Here is a 21,868-nt window from a genome sequence, read left to right on the forward strand (position 1 = left end):
TAAGAACTACTACCACAAGAGGGCAACAGCAGCACGTCTTTTATTCGAATATGAATTCTAGCGGAACTCAAAGTGTCCGGTTCCTTTTTCTGTACGGAACAAAAACATTGCATCAATAAGAGAGGCGCGAAGAGTGCAAGCCGATAACCCGTTTACACTAGAGGAAAGTTACAGATAAACAGATTTACCTATGAGTCCACCAAAAATGAAACGTCGCCGAATGGCGGAGGTGGAGCCGTGGATCGAGAATCTCATTAAAAACTACGGCGAAAGCCCGGGTTAAAAGGCTGTCAAGGCTCATGTCGTCGGCGTAAGTAGTTTTATATAAATGATGATGAGCGTTTAAAGTATTGTCTCAACAGAGAAATGTAAGGAAATGCGTGTGTGCTGGTGCAGATGTGTGATTTGTCAGAGTCGCAGCGGAGGGAGAGCACAGATGCCTGTATGATATTCCTGTCCGACGGGAGCACGCGCATTCCCGCGGCGCTGAGCGGAGCCGCGTGGGAGCGTCTGCAGGAGTGAGGGACTTATTAAACCTCTGTTATGACACCCCTCACTACACACACCTGAGCTCCTGTTTTTATCTTACTCATCTGCTCGTGCTGGAAAAAACGTAGCTGTTAGAACATAAACCTGAGTTTCTGGATTCAGAGTGAATTCCAGTTTAGCTGGAGCACCCTTGCTGAAAAAACAACACAAAATCTAATGGATTTTCATTATAAAACCTTCAACTGTTTACCATTGGACCAATAACAAATTTACTTTAGGTAGTGCGTTTTGGGCCTTATGTTATATCGGTTCCCATCTGCCAGATAACATTCCACACATTACCAGCAGAAACCATTATTGTTCCTATTTAAAGCAAAACATAATCTAATATTTATGTTTTCTATTTCCAGCAGGGGCACAATAACACTCAGCAGGGTAGTTGACAGACTAATATGCACATTTGTCCTATGGTGTGACTGCAAACATTTAGAAAAAAATAACAATGAAGGTAAATCTGCTTTTTTATATGGCAAATATAAATAATATAAAGCAATGTAATATTAACAGTCTGTTTTCAAAATTTTGCTATGTCACGCCATAGGACACGTGTACGATTTATTCATCAACTACCCCAGTACAGTTGCGATGCATCAAAATCAAGCCATGTACTGAAATATGACAGTGTCTGATCCGTTTCCCATTTTTCTTCAGGTCGGAGGAGAAAGAGTCCTTTTCAGACCTGCTAAATGCTGTTGTGTTTGTGCGCAACTTCAAACTGGAGTTTGACATGAAAACTGAACTGGTGTGTTTCATGTGCCTTTTTGATTCCAGCCCCCAAAACAATTCAAACTTTTACAAAGATGCATATTTTCAAAAACCGTTTCCATGATTCATCCTTTCTATTTTTTAGGGATTGTGCCAGTTTTACTTAAAGGTTGATCAGATCACTACCGTATGCATTGCTTCCAAACACTACAACCCCCCCAGCTGGTAACTTATGAAATCTATACGCATGAACAGTAATGTGCTCTTAACAGTTAATTCATCGGGCTTCGTTAGTCTTTGTTGTTTTATTTTCTTGTCTTTCAGTACATTACTTCCATCAGTTAGAGAGAAGATTATAAAGACATGGAGGTGGGTGTTTATTGACTTTTAGTATGAACACATCTAATAAAGGACATCGGTAAGATGTTGTGTTTAACAGTATTTAGTGCTCATTCGTCAGATCTTGCAGGGAGAGTTCAGTCAATTCACTTAGCTCAGCATCTGGTAAGTATCGCTCGTGCTACACACATGCACACTTTTATTCTTTCTCGACTCAGAGCAATTCACATATACATACACATTCTAGCACTGAACTGTAAATGGCTGTTGTTTGAGTTCTTAGTATCATTTATAAGTGAAGACAAATGCTGTTTCTCAGAAATGATAAAGACCTGCATTATGTTCCTAATTTCCTAGGGGTCTCTCTATCCTCTCTGTTGGGGGCGTGGCACAGTGACATTATAATAAATATTCTGAATGATGCAATGGAGAAAATAACAATGTCTGCAACATGTTGTCCAAGTGTGGCCACACCCACTCACTGGCATGGAGAGAGACTTCGCTGGAAGGTAAGGCTGCTTACTTGGCAACTTAATGGCACCAGCTGTTGACCAGACAAATTATTAGTAAGAATGGGTGTGTGTATTTTTCCAGGGACAGGAGCAGTTCATTGTCCCCGTGCCTTTCCTTCTCATCTCAGAGGAGCAGAGGGAGCTGATGACAGCTGATCCCAGTACTGTCTGCTTGTCTAATTAATTGCTTTTTTCATGAGAATCCTTCGGGCATTCAAGCTCACTTTACTGGGCATGTGGCACACTGTGCATGTGTTTTTGTCTTATATATGTGGATGCGCGCAGGTGCCGATTGCAAAAATGAGAATGCGAATGCCCCTGCTCCGCCCCATGAAGAATCGCATCAGGCTGGCACGTCAACACCAGACCAAACGCTGGCTGCTCAGGACTTGATCAGTGGTTCAAGTCCAAATGAAGGACAGTGTACCCTGGAACACACAAGACTGGGTGAGATTTTACCTGAGGAGTCAATGCCGCTCCAGTAAGGTGATGTGTTATTGAACTCGTTCCCCCTTGTCTCCCAGAGGTTTTGTGTGGAACAGGGGAGATATCTGGGGATGGAGAAAGCCCTTGGGATATGTTCACTCCAGCGCCAGATCTTTTAGGTACATATACCACCTCTGACTCGCGTAGCCATTTTTAAAGCAAGTACTTAAAGGGGTCATATGACACGGCTAAAACAAATATTATCGTATGTTTTAGATGTAATGCAATGTGTTTACACAAACGCTGTATTTTCCACATACCGTGCATGTTTGTATCTCCTCTTTGCCCCGCCTCTCCGAAACGCGCTTATTTTTTATAAAGCTCATCGCTCTGAAAAGCGAGGTGTGCTATCATTGGCCAGTTAACCAGTGCGTAGTGATTGGTGGAATACTGCAAGCGTGTGACGGAAATGTAACGCCTCTTACCATATTTGGAACATCAGGTTCCAAAGCAATACTGACAGGTACGCCCACCTTACTTGCGTATACATTTGGGCGGTCTTAGTCAAATCATACCACAAACTGATGTAGATTTGTGGGGGTGTGGTTACACGTGGCGTTTCAGACAGGTCTGAGTGAGCATTCGCTTTTAGATAGAATGCATCTTTTGTTCCGACACTTTATTTTTTTAGCAATTTTACGTGTCTCATACATGCATGGGCAACTTATAACACACCAAAGACACAGAAAAACACTTATTCGCGTCATATTACCCCTTTAATACATATACACCATCTTTCTTCCTCTTTTAGTTGTTTGACACTACACCAACAGTACAGCAAAATACAACCCAACAGAACATTTCAAAAAGGCTTTAAGACTTAAAAAAGTGAAACGGAAAGTGCTATTGGACCAGTGTTGTTTACAATATGGTCTTTGACAGTCACACAGTCACCAAACATTTAAAAACACTATGTTTATATCTAAAATTCCTTTTCTACACTTTTCTGTGCTGATACAGGCCTGGAGCCCCATTCTCAGACAGAAAGCCAAACAGTTTTAAAAGAAGTCACCCCATTTCCTTTAGCAACAAGCACCCAATTCCAGAACACAAAGCAAGTTTCAGAAGGGGTGTCCGAGGATGGCATTACACTAGCTCAGAGACCACAGCCAACCCAGATCAGCCCATCCCACGTAAGTGGCGGGTCCTGCAGAGACCCTAGTCAAGAGCATGATAAACAACATTCATCAAGTCCCCCCTCATGGATCGTCGAGAGCACAGACCCACTGTCTAAAAACTGTTTCTTATTGGCTCCACCCACCAAGCCAAACTCACTGGCCCCACCCACCAAACCGAAAAACGTGAGGAAGGAGTCTTTAATAGGCTTCATGTTTTTGTTCTACAAAGTTTTACTTTCTCACTTTCATGTTGCATCAGAAATGTTTCTGAAATGTTTAATCATCTCTCTTGCAGGTGCATTCAGATGGAAGGCCTTTTTCGTATTTGTATCATCCTGACCCTCAGGTGGCCACAGCCCTCAGTCATTTACAGTGAGTGTCGTCTATTTTCTTATAAGATATACTGATTATAGATTCCTATAATCCATACTTATTTTATATGTAATATTATGATGTAATTCTTGAAGAGCAGTATTTTTTAAGTGGGGTAATATAAGAGATTGTCAACCCTTTCAAGTCACCTTTATAAAGATTGTGGTATCGGTATTATTCTACCACCATGTTAAAAAATTACTTTTTCATTTAAACACTGAAGTCCTACTTGGGAGTTGTTACTTCTAACCTCAGTTAACTCCAACCTTTTACATCCAATGTCTGTTTTTGTTGATTGATTGGTGTGTGTGTGTGTGCGCGCGCGCGCGCGCGTGCGTGTGTGTAGAATCCCAGGACAGCTTATACAGTGGGCGGTGCGTTATCTTGGGACCTCTAACTCTGCAGATGTCAACGCGGGAGCTGATTCTTAAGTCATTGCCTGTTACCTCAAATTACATTATATTTTTGTTAAAAGAAAAAATTCAACTTGGAATGCATTTTTAAAATAATATCCATTGTCTGTGGATACTGTTGTTTTTTACAGTAAGTGAATGTAACAGTGTATTATTTGTAATAAATGTTCATATTGAAATATTATGACCTGTGTCACAATTTTTACTTATGTAACCATGTTTATCTCTTTTAAGCCTTAATGGTCTGTACTAAGCAGGAACCTGTGCTTGGACTGTTTGTCCATCTATAGACTTGTTTGGAAGAAATCAAATAATGGTAAAGCTTAATCACAAGCAAGAATCTGCACATTGCAATTACATTGTACACAATACAGTCATGTAATACAAAAATCTTTCATTTTGTATTACTATATTTATAATTTTATATTTAAACCATTACATTTACATTATAGTACACTATGTACAAGTATTAAAAACATCATATGAGAGACAATTGGCAAATGCAGCAATGACTGATCGAAGTTATGATATCTTTATTAAGGATGACACTACCATAGCAATGCAGTGCGCCACTGTATTTTTGAATAATTGTCAAAGATGAGTGATTACACAATCATTGTCATTTTTAGAGTGATTACATAATAGGGATTACACAGAAAAAACGTTTCCTGTAATTGTAATAAAACACTGACAGCACCTTAGACGGTAATAGTCAGTAAAGAATACATAATAGCGGAAATGAAGGAATGTTGTAATGTAATTGTAACAGAGGTGTGATTGTGTGAGGTAAGATGGTTGTCCTAAAGATGTCTATGTGAAATCTGTGCCTTCAGAATTCTGCAGAAAAAAAATATATATATAACGTATTTATTAAAGAAGGGCTGTGGTTTCACACCTTTTTCTAAGGTTTTTTATAGACATTTCCTTAGCTGACCTGCAGGGGTTGCAATGATTTCAACGCACTTTTGTCTAAACGTCAACGAAGAAGAGGCAACGGAAACGCTTCTGGACGTCACTAAAAATACAGAAGTCCCGCAGGACTTAACTTCTCTCTCATGGTCTTGATATGTCACCTAAAAAACGGCAGAATGATCCTGGAACGCCTAAAAAGAGTAAGAAGGAGAAACGAGTCGAGCTGGCCGTGATCAACACGGATCTGAGGGATGAAGCTATTCAGAAAGGCATGAGAGACGCGTGGCAGAGGAAAGACAGCTTTTCTAATGGTGTGTATGCCCACACACGTGATTATGTATTACTGTGATAGAGTAACTATGAACATGAAAATTCTCTCCGTCCAGGCAATGTGCGGTTGGACTGTGCACCCTTCCCTCATTGTCAGATTACCAATTTCCTACAGAGTGAAAGCTTTGTGGAAAGTCTACAGACAGAATTATTGCAGCTCCATTTCAACAGCAAGTCCAATGACTTGTACAAGTTTCAACAGGTATCAGTCAGCATTCATAAATGTTTATTTCGAGGGGTTTGGTTGCTGAATGTAGTACTGAATTGTGTTTATTCTGCAGTCAGATGATCTGAGAGAAAGAAGAGAGCATCATATCTCACAGATAAGGTGTGTTTAGGTTTAATGATTTTAACTTTCCTTGATAGGTTCATATGTAATGGATTTGTTGAAAGATCTGTTTGTTTGTTTGTTTGTATGTGTTGATCTTAGGTCAGTCATTTTTGGGGAGTTTCGTTTGTGGTTGTCAGAGGTGTTGCAGGTGGATTTGGAGACAACTGTTGATATATCCTGTGCCAAGTATGAGCATACAGGTAATCCATGATCTGACAACCAATTACCAACCAATAGGAGATTATGTATTCTCAAACTATTTTTTGAGGTCGCTTTCTCTCTCTGCTTTTGCATCTTTTTTGCAGATGTTTTGCTGTGTCATGATGATGAGCTGGAGGGCCGAAGAGTTGCGTTCATCCTCTACCTGGTGCCTCCTTGGGAGGTGAAAGATGGAGGAACACTGGACCTGTTCAGCACTGATGGTTTGTGATGGATGGAAAAATGGCTTGAAATTACACGTAGCCTCATGGTGTTATTTTAGCACTAAATCTGTTCTGTAATGTGATGTGAAAAAATGTCAGGCGGGATTTAATGCAGTTTTTTGAAAATTGATTAGATCACGAAAAGGTCTTTTCTGTATGACAGAAGGTTGTAAGCGCAGAAAAGGGCAAGCCAGTCAAACCAAGTTGAATACTAATAATTTTATAATTTAATAAAATGAAAAATCTGAAGACAAACATTTTATTTGCAATAATGTACACATATGACACAAATATCAGATTAGTCATTCACAGTAAGACCGGGATTGTTTAAAACATCAACTAAATGGGAGCCACACAAATTGAATTTTTTATTTATGAACCGATTTGATTCTTCTTTAATCTGTGTGTGCCTCAGAACACTGTCAGCCTGTGAGTGCTGTGAAATCTCTGCTTCCTCGCTGGAACTCTCTGGTGTTTTTTGAAGTGTCCCCTGTCTCCTTCCATCAGGTAGTCACAAGCACAGGTTTTCCAGTCATGAATGATAAAAGACTGTTTTTCTCATCTGATCTGTAAATCTGCTTCTCGAAGGTGGCAGAAGTTCTTGCTGAAGGGAAGTGCCGTTTATCTCTCAGTGGTTGGTTTCATGGCCAATCCCTGCCGAGACCCCAGCGGTACATGGAACCCCCAGTCCCTCGTCACACACATGTCCTTAGAGATGTAAGTCAGGATAGCGTAAGAGTGTATGTGTTTTTAGTTTGTGACCGAATTACTATGTTCAATCTGAAACGTATAGTATTTTATTTTAGTATGTTTTATATAATATTAAAATGTATAGCTATATAGTTGTATTATATTTATTCCTTTTTACTTAATTATATTTGGGTGTTTGTAACAGGAGAGTTTAATCTTTGAGTGGGTGAATGAGATGTACCTGGATCCTTGCTATCAAGCTCAGGTGCAGCAAGAATTTGAAGATAGTTCAGAGATTTGCTTGCCTAATTTCCTACAGGTGGGTCATCAGTTCTATTACATGGCGTTCCATTAATAAACAATCTACACACATGTACATAGTGGTGCGCAGATAAGTAGGTACATGCTTAAGCGTACTTGTGTTGTAAATATATTTTGTGAAAGGTATTCAACCTGAAGATGCTTTTATATGGCCCTCTTTGTCTGTGCTGTTGGGAAGGCTCATATAATTCATGAAAGTGAGAAATTCCTGTAGATGTGGAATTTAGTCACACGTCCCATGCCTAGATGCATGATTTACTTTGTAGACTCAGCATGCAAGTATATTCTTGTATTGTGCCTTAATAGTAATAGGGACAGTAGGCCTAAATCTGAATGAATGTACCAAAATGTCTAATTTTCATTAAAGCAAACAAGCGTGTTTAAAATGTCTGCTTTTATCAGAAACTGCCTTACATATTTCCACAGACTTTATTACATCTCTAATGATGACCTGAATTATGCCTTTTAACTGTCAGGAGGAAAAAATAAGGCAGGTGCGCAGTGCACTGCAGTCATCTGAGATCCAGTGGCAAAGGAGGTGTCCGCCCAATAAGAGGTGAGATCCAGCTACCTCTCTTGACTTTGAACTATTAATCTCTCATGTGACTAGTTGTTTCTGTTCTGATTTCATCTCATGAATATCACACTGTTTAGGTGTTATGGCTGTGCAGATATGCAGACTGTCCCTTCATGTGTAAAAGAATGCTGGGAACTTCTCTCGTCTGAGCCGTTCTTCATCCTCTTGTCCAACTTGACTGGCCTTGGACTGCACTTTCTGGCTCAGTGTGATGATGAGAGCGAACATGGAAAGAGTGAGACAGAGAATGGAGATGGGGAAGTGAACGATGAGACGGAGAATGGATATGGGAATGCACATGCAGGAGGATCCAGCAGTACCACAGAAACATCTTCAGCTGACAAGAAAGCCAAAGGTGAGCAGCTTGTGCAATTTTCAGGAAAGCCGGTGTATTTTGAAAAGATCAGTTATTACAGCTAAAATAATGTCCTATTTAAAATATGTATATTCTTACAGGACCTCCTACTTGTGTGGGAGAACTGCGCCGCTGGGCTCAGGGCGATTATACGTTATTACATGACTCAGTCAAAAGAGAGTATGCTCTGGATCTTCAGCTTCACGTAGGCTGTGCAGGTATGTTTGATCTGCAGCGTCCACGATGAATGACAAGTTTCCATTCACTTAAAAAACCTTATTTACTATGAATTGGTGAGTGTGTTCGGTGTAAACTAGTTGGGATTTAATCAGATTAGAAACATACAAACCATGCCAGAGTGGGAAGAAAAAAAACAAGCATATCATCTTCTGTTTTCAGGTTGGAAGGCAGAGTTTGGAGGATTTACATCCTATATTGCACATGATGAAGATGAGGAGGTGAGTGATGATGTCTGTTTTAATTAAATGATTTTATTATATTATAATTATACATGCAAACACAGCAGACTAGCTCACAATGTGGGTGTTTTCGTGTGTTTTGTAGCTCCTGACAGTGTATCCAGAAGATAACTGCCTTGCTCTGGTGTACAGAGACAAAGACACCCTCAAATTCATCAAACATATCAATAACAGCAGCTCTGCAAATCTTTCTGCCCAAAATACCACCGCTTTTTATGACTTCTCTTTTAATTACTATGAATGATGAGGTAATCTATTGGTTCCTTGTGTAAATGTTTGTTCAAGTACATTGGTCGTAATTTAAGCGTCAGAGCTCAGTATACATGAGGTGGTTATTTAAAAGGCAACTTAATTTTTGGACTGAAGACCCGAATACAATATAAAAATGTGAGCATTTGTGCTGTCAATAAAGGTATTACAAAAATTACCTGAATAATGTCACCTGTTCTCATTTGATGCCCACTGAATCACAGTGCAACTGCACCACACAAATATTTTGTGGGGTCCATGAAAATCACATAATACTTGAACACATTCTCTTACAAACATTTTTCATAGCATTTAATTTAAAATTATTTTGAAATTGAGTTACAGTATTTTTAATGAAAAAAAATTGTTTTTTTGTTTAAAAAAATTAAACTGGTTGGTGCAAACCCTGATGATCATCTGTTATTTCAGCATGACTTAAGAATGTTAGCATTCTGAACATCTTGTGTGCCTTAGTGGAGGCAAGGATAAGTAATGTAGAAAGTAGTTAAAATAAATATTAGTATGCTTACATTATTCAGTGATCTAGTGCAGAATTTGCATGTGCCGGTACCAACCTTTCGTCACGCGATTAATTGCTGGAACTTTTGTCATGGGTGATGGATTACATCTTTGTTGTTCTTAATAACATTTTTGTTATTTTTTAAACACTAAGTGATATCTACAACATGATAAATAATAAGAAAAGTACTTTAAGAAACATTTAATTGAATTCAAAGATTTATATTTAATTAAAAAAAGATTTATAGTCTGCTGAATATGAGTTTTCTACTTAATGAAGTAAACTGGATAAAGTGCTAAATCTTAAAAATTTGCTGACATTGTTTTAATTTGAAAACTTTGTAGGTAGAGACTATATTCATGAGTTACATTTTTCAAGCATGTGCAAAAACACTTTAGCCACAGCAGAGCACACTGCAATCTGTTTCGTAGAATTACTTCAGTTTTGTGCAGGTCCAAGGGTGAGGCTCTTTATATATTTTGAGTGTATATTTGCTGAGATTTGGACAGTGTGTGATGAATGCCGTTATCACTTCTTGTGAGACTACGCAAAAACAGTGAACCTCCCGCAGCTTGACACACTGTTTTGCTAAAGATACCAGAGCAGAGTTTAGCTCAGGAGATGGAGGTGTCTGCAGCTCTAGAACCTCGAGTGTGTTTGCGTAACTCCGCTGTACTAGATGAACTTCATCCAACAGCAATGTCCAAGTGAGCAGGCGTAGACATCGGACTGGGATGCTGGGCTGCAGTACCCCTGGAACGTGCAATTCTGGGAGGGTGTGGTCCAGCTCAAGCTCCACCCACAGATATGGGTGTCTCCGTTTTACCTCTGACCATATTTGGTCACAGAGAGGTGGAGTGTACTTGAGTGAGCGTTCACAACGAAGCTCCAGTTTATTTAGCGCTGGACGTTGTGGCAACATAAGGTCTTTCAAAACGTCTTCAGAGAGACTGGCCTGAAAAACTCCAAGAACTGTGAGTGACGGACAGCACTTCAGTGCCTGCCTCAGTGTTTCTGCGTTGACGCCGCACACTAGAGAATGGTTGTTGATGTAAAGACTTTTCAGAGCTGGACAAAGCATGGATACACTCCTGATGAAGGAGTCATTGAGGGTGAAGGGTACACCCCTTAGGTCAAGCACAGTAAGAGACGAGCCATTCGTCAGTATGTCAACTAAGCCTTGCTGCAGATCCTGACCAGCATAAAAGAGGGGCGGGTTCCCCACACAACAGATGGAAAGCGCTTCCAGCTGTCCTTCACCCCCAGCAACTGCCTGTCGCAGGACGCATAGTCCTGTTTTACGATTGGCTGGATCTGTCAAACTCATACTCAGCTTCAAATTTCTGACCAGTGGCAGAAGATCAGAAAATCTTTCAGGCAAACTGTTTCCTGACTCACACCTAAGATAGAGATGAACAAGAGGGACAAAGTCCAATGTTCAGAATTCAATGGTGTTTAACAATAATATTACATAAACAGTGATATTACCGTTTATTAAACATTATATGACCACATTTATTGACATTTAAGTGGGCACCCATCACATCATTCCATCATTTTCATTATCTAATTACAAAAGCTACAGATCAGAATTGAGTCCATGGGAAAGTGACCCTTGGATCACATAAAATAAAGACTAAGGAATCCAAAACTCTTACCTGACTTCAGTGTCTTTCCATGAGCTTGGATGAGTCATTGTATTAGACCATGCCTTACAAACAGTAAATGCATTGCATTTGTCATGTAGAGGCAGAAAAGAAAAAATATGTGCAAGGATCTCCTCTGGCAGATCCATTCAAAACCAAATTTCATTTACCGTGTTCACTAAAAAAGATCTGCCTATCTCTAAGACTTCTAAGTGTAAATTCGCCTTCTCAAACTTTGCAGTTCTGCACTTCCTCCTCCGTCACGGGTTCCGTTGTCGAAAGCATCAACTAAAACAGACGTGGAGCATTTGACCAATCACCATAGAATGCGGCGTCCTCTAAGCCAATCACCTCAATCTTAGAGCACTGTAGTGGGTGTGTCTTAAAGCGGCCAAGACTGCTTCGACATCTCCAGTTTTCTTCGCGTGAAGTTTTTAGTCCTGTTTAGTTCTTCTTATCGTTTATTCAAAATCTACCGATTCGTTGTGTAAGTAATTTATAATATATCTAAGTTAACAAGCCGTTTGTTTTATATTCGCTGTGATAGTTGTATGCAATCAAGTTGTCTTGTGAGACTTTTAGACGGAGAATCTTGTGTTGATGTAAACACGTAAATGTATAAAAATAAAAAGCCATTAATACACGCTTGTGCGAGCTTCTTTAGACTCTCAATCAACTACGTTAACCTCTTAAAAATTGTAAAAAAAATAACTTGTATAGTTTTGTCGTGTGACGCATGCGCGTCGATCAGTCTTGCGTTACCTGTAAACATGTGCGTCGGTTATTTGTAACAATCGCTTGACCTAATTTATATTTGCGGTCAGAAGAGACAACAGTATCAATCAGCGAGTTCACAACTTTATAAGGAAGTGGTTACACTGTAGGAAGGTTAAGACAAAATCATGTATTTTTACTAGAAAGGTACTCGAGGAGTTCTTACAAGCTTTCTTTTTCTTTCTTTTTTTACACTGACAGGTCTTGTGAACAGAGTTTGCTCGGAAGATGGACAGCATAGACACAAAGGTACATGATTGTAATGTAGGCAGTGTACATCTGTGTGTGTTTGGCCAGATGTTAGAGCATGTGAATTAACTTATATGTTTTTTTTCATTGTGTTGCAGAGGTTAAATGAAACCAACATGAGTGATCGTGCTTGGTCAGGTTGTGCAGTACTTTTTCTGGGGTGTAGCAGTCCAGCACACAACCTTCTGTCAGTTTACAAAGATGAGCAAGGGAAATTCATTTTGTTCAAGGTTATTAAGCTTACCCTTATAGGTATGTGTCATGTATGTATAAACAAATAAATAACATGAAAGTTAAAAAAACTAATTGTATTATCATGGTAAAGTGCCGACTGAGTGGGTTTTGTGTATACATCAAATTTTTATTGCCTTTTAATCCAGATTCTGCGGGTGGAATGGATGGGTATGAAATCCTGAAGCTGCATGATGCTGATCCGTTCCTCGGAGTGGAACTGAAGTTCATGACCATGCCTTGCTGTCAGCGATTTCTAGAGAGCTATGCATCTGGTTCACTCCTTCAGTTTCTGTCCCAGCATGCTTCACGCCTTTTGACTCTTCCTGATGGGGTTGCCATGGAAACACAACTCAAAGCTGGTGTACACACGCTGGACCACAGTCTACAAGATCTGGGGATCTGCCTAGATCATGTACAGCAATCACAGGTGCGTGTGTCTATTTATGCATGACCACTGCATTTGTTGTTTTTAGCATTTTAAATGAGAGTTTGAAAATTGCAGGCCAAGAGTGATTTACACACATTTTAAGACAAACTAAAATTACATGCAACACTTGTTGGGATGAAATAAGTCATGCTGTGTTTTTTAAATAATTTTATTATTTTCTTCAAGGGGCACGTAAACTGTTTGTGAGGTAACAAAGACACGTATAGTCATACATGTTTGATTCAGACAGAGATTGATACTGATTAAGCTCTATAGCAACAAAGAACATAACTTCCAGCATTATAAAGAATCAAACTTATAGATACAGTGCATCCGGAAAGTATTCACATCGCTTCACTTTTTCCACATTTTGTTATGTTACAGCCTTATTCCAAAATGGATTAAATTCATTATTTTCCTCAAAATTCTACAAACAATACCCCATAATGACAACTTGAAAGAAGTTTGTTTGAAATCTTTGCAAATTTATTAAAAATAAAAAACGGAAAAAGCACATGTACATAAGTATTCACAGCCTTTGCCATGACACTCAAAATTGAGTTCAGGTGCATCCTGTTTCCACTGATCTTACTCAAGATCTTTCTACAACTTGATTGGAGTCCACCTGTGGTAAATTCTGTTGATTGGACATGATTTGGAAAGGCACACACCTGTCTATATAAGGTCCCACAGTTAACAGTGCATGTCAGAGCACAAACCAAGCCATGAAGTCCAAGGAATTGTCTGTAGACCTCTGAGACAGGATTGTATCGAGGCACAGATCTGGGGAAGGGTACAGAAAAAATTCTGCAGCATTGAAGGTCCCAATGAGCACAGTGGCCTCCATCATCCGTAAATGGAAGAAGTTTGGAACCACCAGGACTCGTCCTAGAGCTGGCCGCCCGGCCAAACTGAGCGATCGGGGGAGAAGGGCCTTAGTTAGGGAGGTGACCAAGAATCCGATGGTCACTCTGACAGTGCTCCAGCATGTCTCTGTGGAGAGAGGAGAACCTTCCAGAAGAACAACCATCTCTGCAGCACTCCACCAATCAGGCCTGTATGGCAGAGTGGCCAGACGGAAGCCACTCCTCAGTAAAAGGCACATGACAGCCCGCCTGGAGTTTGCCAAAAGGCACCTGAAGGACTCTCAGACCATGAGAAACAAAATTTTCTGGTCTGATGAAACAAAGATTGAACTCATGTCTGGAGGAAACCAGGTACCGCTCATCACCTGGCAAATACCATCCCTACAGTGAAGCATGTTGGTGGCAGCATCATGCTGTGGGGATGTTTTTCAGCGGCAGGAACTGGGAGACTAGTCAGGATCGGGGGAAAGATGAATGCAGCAATGTACAGAGACATCCTCGATGAAAACCTGCCACAGAGCGCTCTGGACCTCAGACTGGGGCGAAGGTTCATCTTCCAACAGGACAATGACCCTAAGCACAAAGCCAAGATAACAAAGGAGTGGCTACCGGACAACTCTGTGAATGTCCTTGAGTGGCCCAGCCACAGCCAGACTTGAACCCGATTGAACATCTCTGGAGAGTTCTGAAAATTGCTGTGCACCGATGCTCCCCATCCATCCTGATGGAGCTTGAGAGTATGAAGATATGTCAGTAGCAAAACTTGAGGGCATGTAGATTTTAATTTTTGAACTTGTAAAGTAAGTATTTGTACCCGTACACAAAAATGTACACTCACAGCCCCAATGTGAAAACTTGTCAAATAAAAAACTAGGGATGCACCAAATGTTCGGCCACCAAAAATGTTTGGCCGAAAATAGCAAAAAACGCAAGTTCGGTGTTCGGCCGAATGTGTGAAATGGCCGAATAAATTTTACCGAACATGACGAGAGAGAGAGAGAGAGAGAGAGAGAGAGAGAGAGAGAGACTGAAGCGGGCTGTCTGACAGTAGTCCCGCCGCTCGCGACATCCTTTGACATCATACAGTGGTCGCGTGCACAGTTCCCTGTACTTAACAACTTGTCAAAGTATGTTCTGTGCACCTTCTGAGTTTGGAGGAGAGACGTGAACTGAAATGGTTGTCAGTCAGCATCAGTCAGAATTGCTTGCATTGGATGTTTTTTTTTTTCTCAAATCATTTTGCAATGTAGCCTATAATAATCCAACAGTTTTAGTTTATTCGTATTTTTATTTTATAGGCCTAATGTGGAATGACAGTTTTTAATGAATTGTTTTGTTGTAGGGGTACAGAGTAACTTACATTACATTCTTTTAGCAGTCAGTTATAGGCCTAATTAATATAGGCTATTCATGAAGGGAGAGGGCTCAATTTTTTGTTTGAATTTACTGTTTTGCTCAATTTTATATTAAGTTATATTGTATTTTATTGAAAAGCAAGACAAATTATAAAAAGCACATTTTGACTATTCCGTTTGTGCAATAGTGAAAAAAATAGCTTAATAAATAGAAGAAATGCAAAAAACCATGTTCGGTGTTCGGTATTATTCGGCCAAGTGTTTCACATCATGTTTGGCTTCGGCCAAGAATTTTCGTTTCGGTGCATCCCTATAAAAAACTGAAGTTGAATGTTGAGATTTGCACTCGTGGACAAAACTCACAAATCGGTCTTCTGAATTTGAAGTTGCAGAAAAATAGTCACAAATGTGTAAACGGCATTTACAAAATACATTGGCAGATACAAGTGCATAGCACATATTTACACGTTTTCCTAGATTCAGATTTGAATTGCAACCACAAATAGGCATCTACAACCTCTCAAATCTGTCACTGCAGTTTCAAATCTTACCGCCTTGACTTTTGCTACTACTTTCTCTATAAACCCTTTGCAAAACTAACTTGTGCACTTGAAAGCTCAGAGGCGAGAGAAAGAACGGCATTTGATGATGTCATGTGTCTGAGCCACACCGCCCCCTAATGGCAGGAAAAATCACAATGAAAGGATCTAGCAAATAATAGTTTAAATAATGTTTAAATAAAACAGTTTTCAACTAAAGCGAAACCATCACACTTATGTATACTATCGTGAATAACTTTTCCATGAATTATACTATCATAATATCATTTCGTAATGTATTTTAATGATATCATTCTGTATACTATCGATATTCCATTAAGTACTATGGTTTGTTTTAAAATATAATGGATGACTACATTTTCCGTTATGTATACTATAATGTTCATTAATATACTATATAAAAATTTACATTTACACAGTTCAACATTATGATGCTATAGACTAACCCTTGAGAATGATTATTTCTTTAGTTATAATATTACCAATATTATATTAATATTTAAAAAACACGTTCTTTGTAGTATAATATAAATGTAAATTAAATTCAGTGAGCAATGTATTATTGACCATTATTGCACTTTTAAGCTATTTCTACTTTTTTATATATTTTTGTTATTTTCAATATGTAAAGACATTGAAAATGAATGGAAATTGTATGCAGGACTGTGCAATGCCACCATATACAGTATTGGGGTTGTGGGTTTACCTGGAATTTTTTTTCTCATGGAAGGTTTGGATTTTTAACAGATGAGCTTAAAAATATTTAATCAATATTTAGTGTACAATTATTTTCTCATGTGATAATTACTAGCTGCAGGATAATGCATCCAGTCGGTTGTTATTGCAATAAACCCCTTCAGTGTTATACAAGAACTGATTCTGATCATTCTGATATAGGAGCCTTACACAATGACAGGCTGATTGTATATTTTCTGTTTTTAATTTTGATCATTATCGTCAGCCAACTTGCTTCAGGTAAGTTAGGTTGCTAATTAGGTTGCTAATTTATACACCACCCTTATCAGATTCAAGATCTTTATTGTCATACAGTATGTACCTGAAATTCAATTTTGCAGATGTGGTAGAAAAGCAATAAATATATAATAAAGGACAAACATAGAACAAAGATATACTGCAGTAAATAAAAGTATAAAAGAGAAAAGTTAATTTATAGTAAAAAAGTGGACGTAAGTAGTATTTTTGTTAAGGAAAATGTATTAATTGATTTAGAGTTTCATCTTAAATTAAATACTGTATTAGTGATTTAAAAAACTCCTTTCATTGTGTTTTTTCCACAATGAAAGGGAAGATTTGAAACTGCAGTGACAGATTTGAGAGGTTGTAGATGCCTATTTGTGGTTGCAACTCAAATCTGAATCTAGGAAAACATGTAAATATGTGCTATGCATTTGTATCTGCCAATGTATTTTGTAAATGCCAGTTTACGCATTTGTGACTATTTTTCTGCAACTTCAAATTCAGAAGACAGATTTGTGAGTTTTGTTCATGCTTTTTTCGTTTTTTATTTTTAATAAATTTGCAAAGATTTCAACCAAACTTCTTTCACGTTGTCATTATGGGGTATTGTTTGTAGAATTTTGAGGAAAAAAATGAATTGAATCCATTTTGGAATAAGGCTGTAACATAACAAAATGTGGAAAAAGTGAAGCACTGTGAATACTTTCCGGATGCACTGTACACTACTGGTGAAAAGGTTAGGATCACTTGACAAAAATATTTCTCATGATCTTAAAAGCCTTTTTACTCTGTTTTTTATGTGTATGTTTCAGTGTTTGAAATTACTTTTGTAAACAAAAATTTAATTGTGCCAGCATATTAAACAGTTTTTATTTAAAAAATATATTTGAAATGGATTACTTAGACCAAATACGAAATAAAAAGCAGCCAATAAGAGTCCAGCATAGATGGAAATTCCTTGAATACTATTAAAAAACCTCAAGAAGCTGGATGAGAAAATGCTAGGTATGATTTTGCAAGTTCTACTCAAAGATTGGCTACTTTGAAGATGCTAGAATGTTATTTTTGGTGCAATACTGTATATTTCCCACAGTTACACCAATTGTGTTATTCCATGGTTTGATGGGTTTACTATTATTCTAAAATGTAGAAAAAAATATAAATAAAGAATGAATAAGTGATCCTAAGCTTTTGACCGGTAGTGTAGCCTATGTATGACAAAAGAGAGCTTTGAGAAAAACTGAAAAGATTTCTGCAGCTTTTAAGTGATTTTTAGAGGTCCACATTTATGGCCTAGAATTGTCCAGTGTGTTTCTCAAATAAGGAAAAAACAATTCAACATACACTTTTCAGTCATCACTCACAAAATGTTGGGCTGAAAAAAGTTGTTTTGTGAATTGTTTATGAAGAAATCCAAAGGGCTTTTGGTGATCAGAATGTCTTAAAGGTGTCCTGAACTGGCCGTTTTTATTATTTTATACTGTTGTCTGAGGTCTACTTATGGTGTTTGCGTGGTTTTTACATTCGAAAACATCAAAATCAATAAGTAATAGGCTATTTTCTACCCGGTTTTAATGGGCGTGCCACATTGAAGACTTGGAAGTAAACGCCCACTGCTATGATTGGATAGCAGTTTGCGTAGTAAACTTAGTTGGAGCCTTCTGTGAATTTGGTTAGACACGTAATGTTAGGTTACACATTATCAGGACATATCAAGCGATCTCTAACAAAGCAATAGTGACGCATAGTACAAATATGTTTTACTCACATAAGATTGCTGCGCCATTCCTGTCAGATCCAAAATGCTCAATGTTTCACCCAGGAGCGTACTTAAAAATAAACTTCAACCACGCATTCCTAATATCAGAATCCGAAGGAAGCGACAATGTTGCATGTTTGTTGCTTGGTCGCTCTAAATAAAAATAACAGTGAAAGAAGTCCTCACTTTTGCACATATGACACGGGGCTAGCCGCTCTCGAGAGCCCTTCGCTAAAGTGACAGGGTTGCCAGATCTTCACAGAAAAAATAATCAAATAAAGACCAGACACAAAAAACCTTAAAATGCTAATTGTTTATATATTTTATAAGACCAAAATTCTTCAAATCTGCAACAGACCATTTATTAAGACCTAAGTGCCGACCAAACAACAAGCATAAAAGCGCTTATTAATAACAAACATGGCAACACAGCAAAAGAGCGCTGTGTGATGTAGCCTTCCGAGCATAAACACAACACAGCGCATATCAGAAGTTTAGTTTAAGCTGACGGACAAAATGAATCTTTAGCCGAAAAATATGTCGCTATGGTTACCAGTTTGTCAATCATCACAAATGCGGGAGTGTGTACTATGTGTGGCTAAAGTCATTCGCGAACCAGTGGGCGGGGCTAGAGAAGTAGTCATTGATATTTTTCTGTGGAGGCGGTGTTCAACCATAGGATAGGTGCATTCCAGGACCTGGCGTTTGCTGAGCCTCGTGTTAATAACAGTTGTAATTTCAGTAACAAGGGCGTTTTCAGTTCTGACACTTACAGGATGTTAGCTTGAATACGATTCCCTTTTATACAACAAAAGCTCGGGTTAAAATGAGGTCTTAATTCATCGCCCCTTTAAATCTAGGGAGCATCTCTTGAAAGCAGTCTAGTTTAAGGATTCCGCCTTGCTCGGGTGTGCAAACAGTGAAAGAGTATCTATGCATTCTGAGGGTCCCATCAGAATTTCAGTCTGTCAGCTCTCAATATGTCATATTTTTTAGTTTATATAGTGAACAACTGCTTTAGGGTGCCATTGGGTGAATTAATGGATGGTTATTTTGTAGCCTGTGCGTTTGCGAGATGATGAGGTCACACAGTTGGAGCAGCAGCTGCAGAACAGCTACGGTCCTCCCAGTCAGCCACAACAGGAAGTACCCAAGAACTGCTTTCTGTTTCAGAAAAGAGTGTTTGGTAAAAATCCCATAATGCATTAACTTAACTGATTTGTTTTCAAAAATGACTTTTCACACTAAATATGTTTTGTTTTATGTGTCTGGCTGCCCTTCCCAATGCTCATAGACGATAGGCCGTTGACATCTGCAGACCAACAGCGATTTGCTGCTCATGTGGGACGGGATTGGAAACGAGTGGGAAGGGCTTTACAAAAGAACTGCCGCGCTCTGAAAGGCCCGGCTATCGACAATCTATCTTATGAGTATGAGAGGGAAGGGCTTTATGAACAGGCCTACCAACTGCTTGGACGCTTCATCCAGTCAGAAGGCAGGAGTGCCAAGCTGGGCCGCCTTATCAGTGCACTAGAGGAGACAAAAATGATCACCATGGCAGAGGTCATGTTGGGCATTCAGCCACGAGATTGAGCCCTTATGAATGATGTATGTGTATTTTGTTTGTTTTTGTGCGTATGTGTCTGACTGTTTTCAAAATATACAGTGAAAACTGAAAAGCGTGTTTGTTTGTTTGTTTTTGGTGATCTCATCATGACCTGAACAATTTAATGTGTCTACTTAAAGTTGTTTTACACCCGCTTTCAACTATCTGCCTCCAAATCAATTGCTATTAAATAAAGTGTTTCATACATACAGTATTTGTAGAACTCCAGGCTCTTACGTTATCGCATAACATGTATTGTATAAGGAATAGAAATATCCCAGAGTCATCATGTGTATAAGATGTAGTTTGGATTCAGCTTCATTGTCATTTTGCATAGCACATATGTATGAACATACAATAGATGTAGATTTCACTTTTAATATTTCCAGTTCTAAAAAATAAATTTCCATTATTATTGATGAAGGCACCACTCTTTAATTCAATCAATCTTAAAGACAACCACCACTTGAGCAATCGAATTGTAAGGAGCAAACTTCTATTATGCAGCTGTCTAGTTCAAATCTAGGTCTATAAAACTGTCCATTAGGTATACGCCACCTATTTTGATCTAAGCTTTTTCAAAAAGTAAATATGACTTGAGATGGCATTAAAGAACATTGCTGGAATAGATTTTGCTTTAAGAAGTTCAATCAAAATATGCAACATTACATAAAATTACTACTTTGTCCAAAGCTCAAGCTTTTAGAAAACGTCTGCGATTTTCCAACCTGGAAAACTGTAGGTATTATAAAGTCATCAGTCAAACAATTGAAAAATTGGCAGAAACAAAAAAGTCAACATCTGGATCTGATTGTGTTCTTATTTGATATGAGATGCCATTATTTTTAGAAATTAATTTTTAGCTTAATGGTATCTATTGAGGGTGGTCAGATTAATGAAATGGATGAGGCCTTTCTCCATTAAAGCATCACACAGACCTGCCATTAAAGTATTATATGGTTAAGAGATCACATTCATTTTAGTTATGGGGATTTAGAAGCTGCTAGTCGTTTTCTAGAGTGAAATCTAACATTTTCATTTATGAAAAACCTAGTGATTAAATACCAGAGAAAATGTTACCCAACAGTTCTGTTTTACCTGTCCAGTCATCTTTTCAGGGCTTTGTTTTTCAAGATGAAGGTTACACATTGATGCACATTTTCAAGAATATTGACATTTCCTCATTGTGTTTCACTCAAATTATATTTATATATGCTACTTGGATATAATTATCTAATGATATATAAGCATATTTGTGATGTTACAGCTTATGGAGGAGGGTCTATGATGCTGTCCCCACCCATGTAATAATGATAAAAGCATGTTAAGCAGGCTATGTGGTTTGATATTGCTCTCAGTAAAGTAATCCACCAGAGTGAAGTGTGTTTGTGACGCCAAAAATGCCAATCATTTTCACATAGAGGCCTATGCATCTTTCATTTTCTATATGCGTGTTTTCTCTTTTGTGTCACAAACAGACATTATTTAAATGCACAGTGTTTTTTCTTCCATTTGCCATGCTTGGCAAATTAATGAACGATTTGAGTGTTCTATAATATAGTCAGTGTTAACAGTATGTATGTATTTGAATTCATTAAAAACAGTGTCAATATTCATCTTCAGAGTTTTGCAAAGATATATAAAAACTCAATGGGTGAATTTTTAAAGCATCTTGGTCATATAGAAGTTGCTGAAGTGCAAACACGTAAGCTTTATTATATGTTGGCATCTAAA

The 21,868-nt window shown here is 38.4% G+C and overlaps 4 protein-coding genes across 5 annotated transcripts; 3 read left to right on the forward strand and 1 right to left on the reverse strand.

The window, feature by feature from the left end:
• Nucleotides 1-72: 72 nt before the first annotated feature.
• On the forward strand, nt 73-4,672 carry acd (ACD shelterin complex subunit and telomerase recruitment factor). Of its 2 annotated transcripts, XM_057344161.1 has the most exons (13): nt 75-310; nt 397-518; nt 1,201-1,291; nt 1,400-1,479; nt 1,549-1,623; nt 1,715-1,758; nt 1,951-2,102; nt 2,188-2,266; nt 2,391-2,552; nt 2,630-2,710; nt 3,552-3,892; nt 4,005-4,081; nt 4,384-4,671. In XM_057344161.1, exons 2-13 carry the CDS (start codon nt 397-399, stop codon nt 4,583-4,585), a joined length of 1,506 nt encoding a protein of 501 aa, XP_057200144.1. In that variant the 5' UTR covers nt 75-310; the 3' UTR covers nt 4,586-4,671. The 2 variants fall into 2 exon arrangements, with proteins under 2 accessions (XP_057200155.1, XP_057200144.1); XM_057344172.1 differs by lacking the exon at nt 397-518 and having other exon boundaries at nt 73-310; nt 4,384-4,672.
• A 782-nt stretch (nt 4,673-5,454) lies between these two features.
• ogfod1 (2-oxoglutarate and iron-dependent oxygenase domain containing 1) lies at nt 5,455-9,338 on the forward strand. Its single transcript, XM_057334598.1, has 13 exons — nt 5,455-5,717; nt 5,793-5,938; nt 6,018-6,064; nt 6,167-6,267; nt 6,373-6,489; nt 6,905-6,996; nt 7,078-7,206; nt 7,385-7,498; nt 7,977-8,056; nt 8,155-8,432; nt 8,534-8,650; nt 8,832-8,890; nt 8,997-9,338. Exons 1-13 carry the CDS (start codon nt 5,561-5,563, stop codon nt 9,153-9,155), a joined length of 1,596 nt encoding a protein of 531 aa, XP_057190581.1. The 5' UTR covers nt 5,455-5,560; the 3' UTR covers nt 9,156-9,338.
• Nucleotides 9,339-9,908: 570 nt separating this feature from the next.
• Nucleotides 9,909-11,579, reverse strand: fbxl8 (F-box and leucine-rich repeat protein 8). The gene is made up of 2 exons (XM_057334610.1): nt 11,339-11,579; nt 9,909-11,080 (listed from the first exon to the last, which is right to left on the reverse strand). Exons 1-2 carry the CDS (start codon nt 11,473-11,475, stop codon nt 10,114-10,116), a joined length of 1,104 nt encoding a protein of 367 aa, XP_057190593.1. The 5' UTR covers nt 11,476-11,579; the 3' UTR covers nt 9,909-10,113.
• Nucleotides 11,580-11,699: 120 nt separating this feature from the next.
• Nucleotides 11,700-20,348, forward strand: tradd (tnfrsf1a-associated via death domain). The gene is made up of 6 exons (XM_057347437.1): nt 11,700-11,813; nt 12,302-12,349; nt 12,448-12,601; nt 12,730-13,010; nt 19,588-19,714; nt 19,823-20,348. Exons 2-6 carry the CDS (start codon nt 12,329-12,331, stop codon nt 20,119-20,121), a joined length of 882 nt encoding a protein of 293 aa, XP_057203420.1. The 5' UTR covers nt 11,700-11,813; nt 12,302-12,328; the 3' UTR covers nt 20,122-20,348.
• Nucleotides 20,349-21,868: the final 1,520 nt, after the last annotated feature.

The sequence above is a fragment of the Triplophysa rosa genome, linkage group LG1 (genome assembly GCF_024868665.1).
Source record: "Triplophysa rosa linkage group LG1, Trosa_1v2, whole genome shotgun sequence".
NCBI classification, from domain to species: domain Eukaryota; kingdom Metazoa; phylum Chordata; class Actinopteri; order Cypriniformes; family Nemacheilidae; genus Triplophysa; species Triplophysa rosa.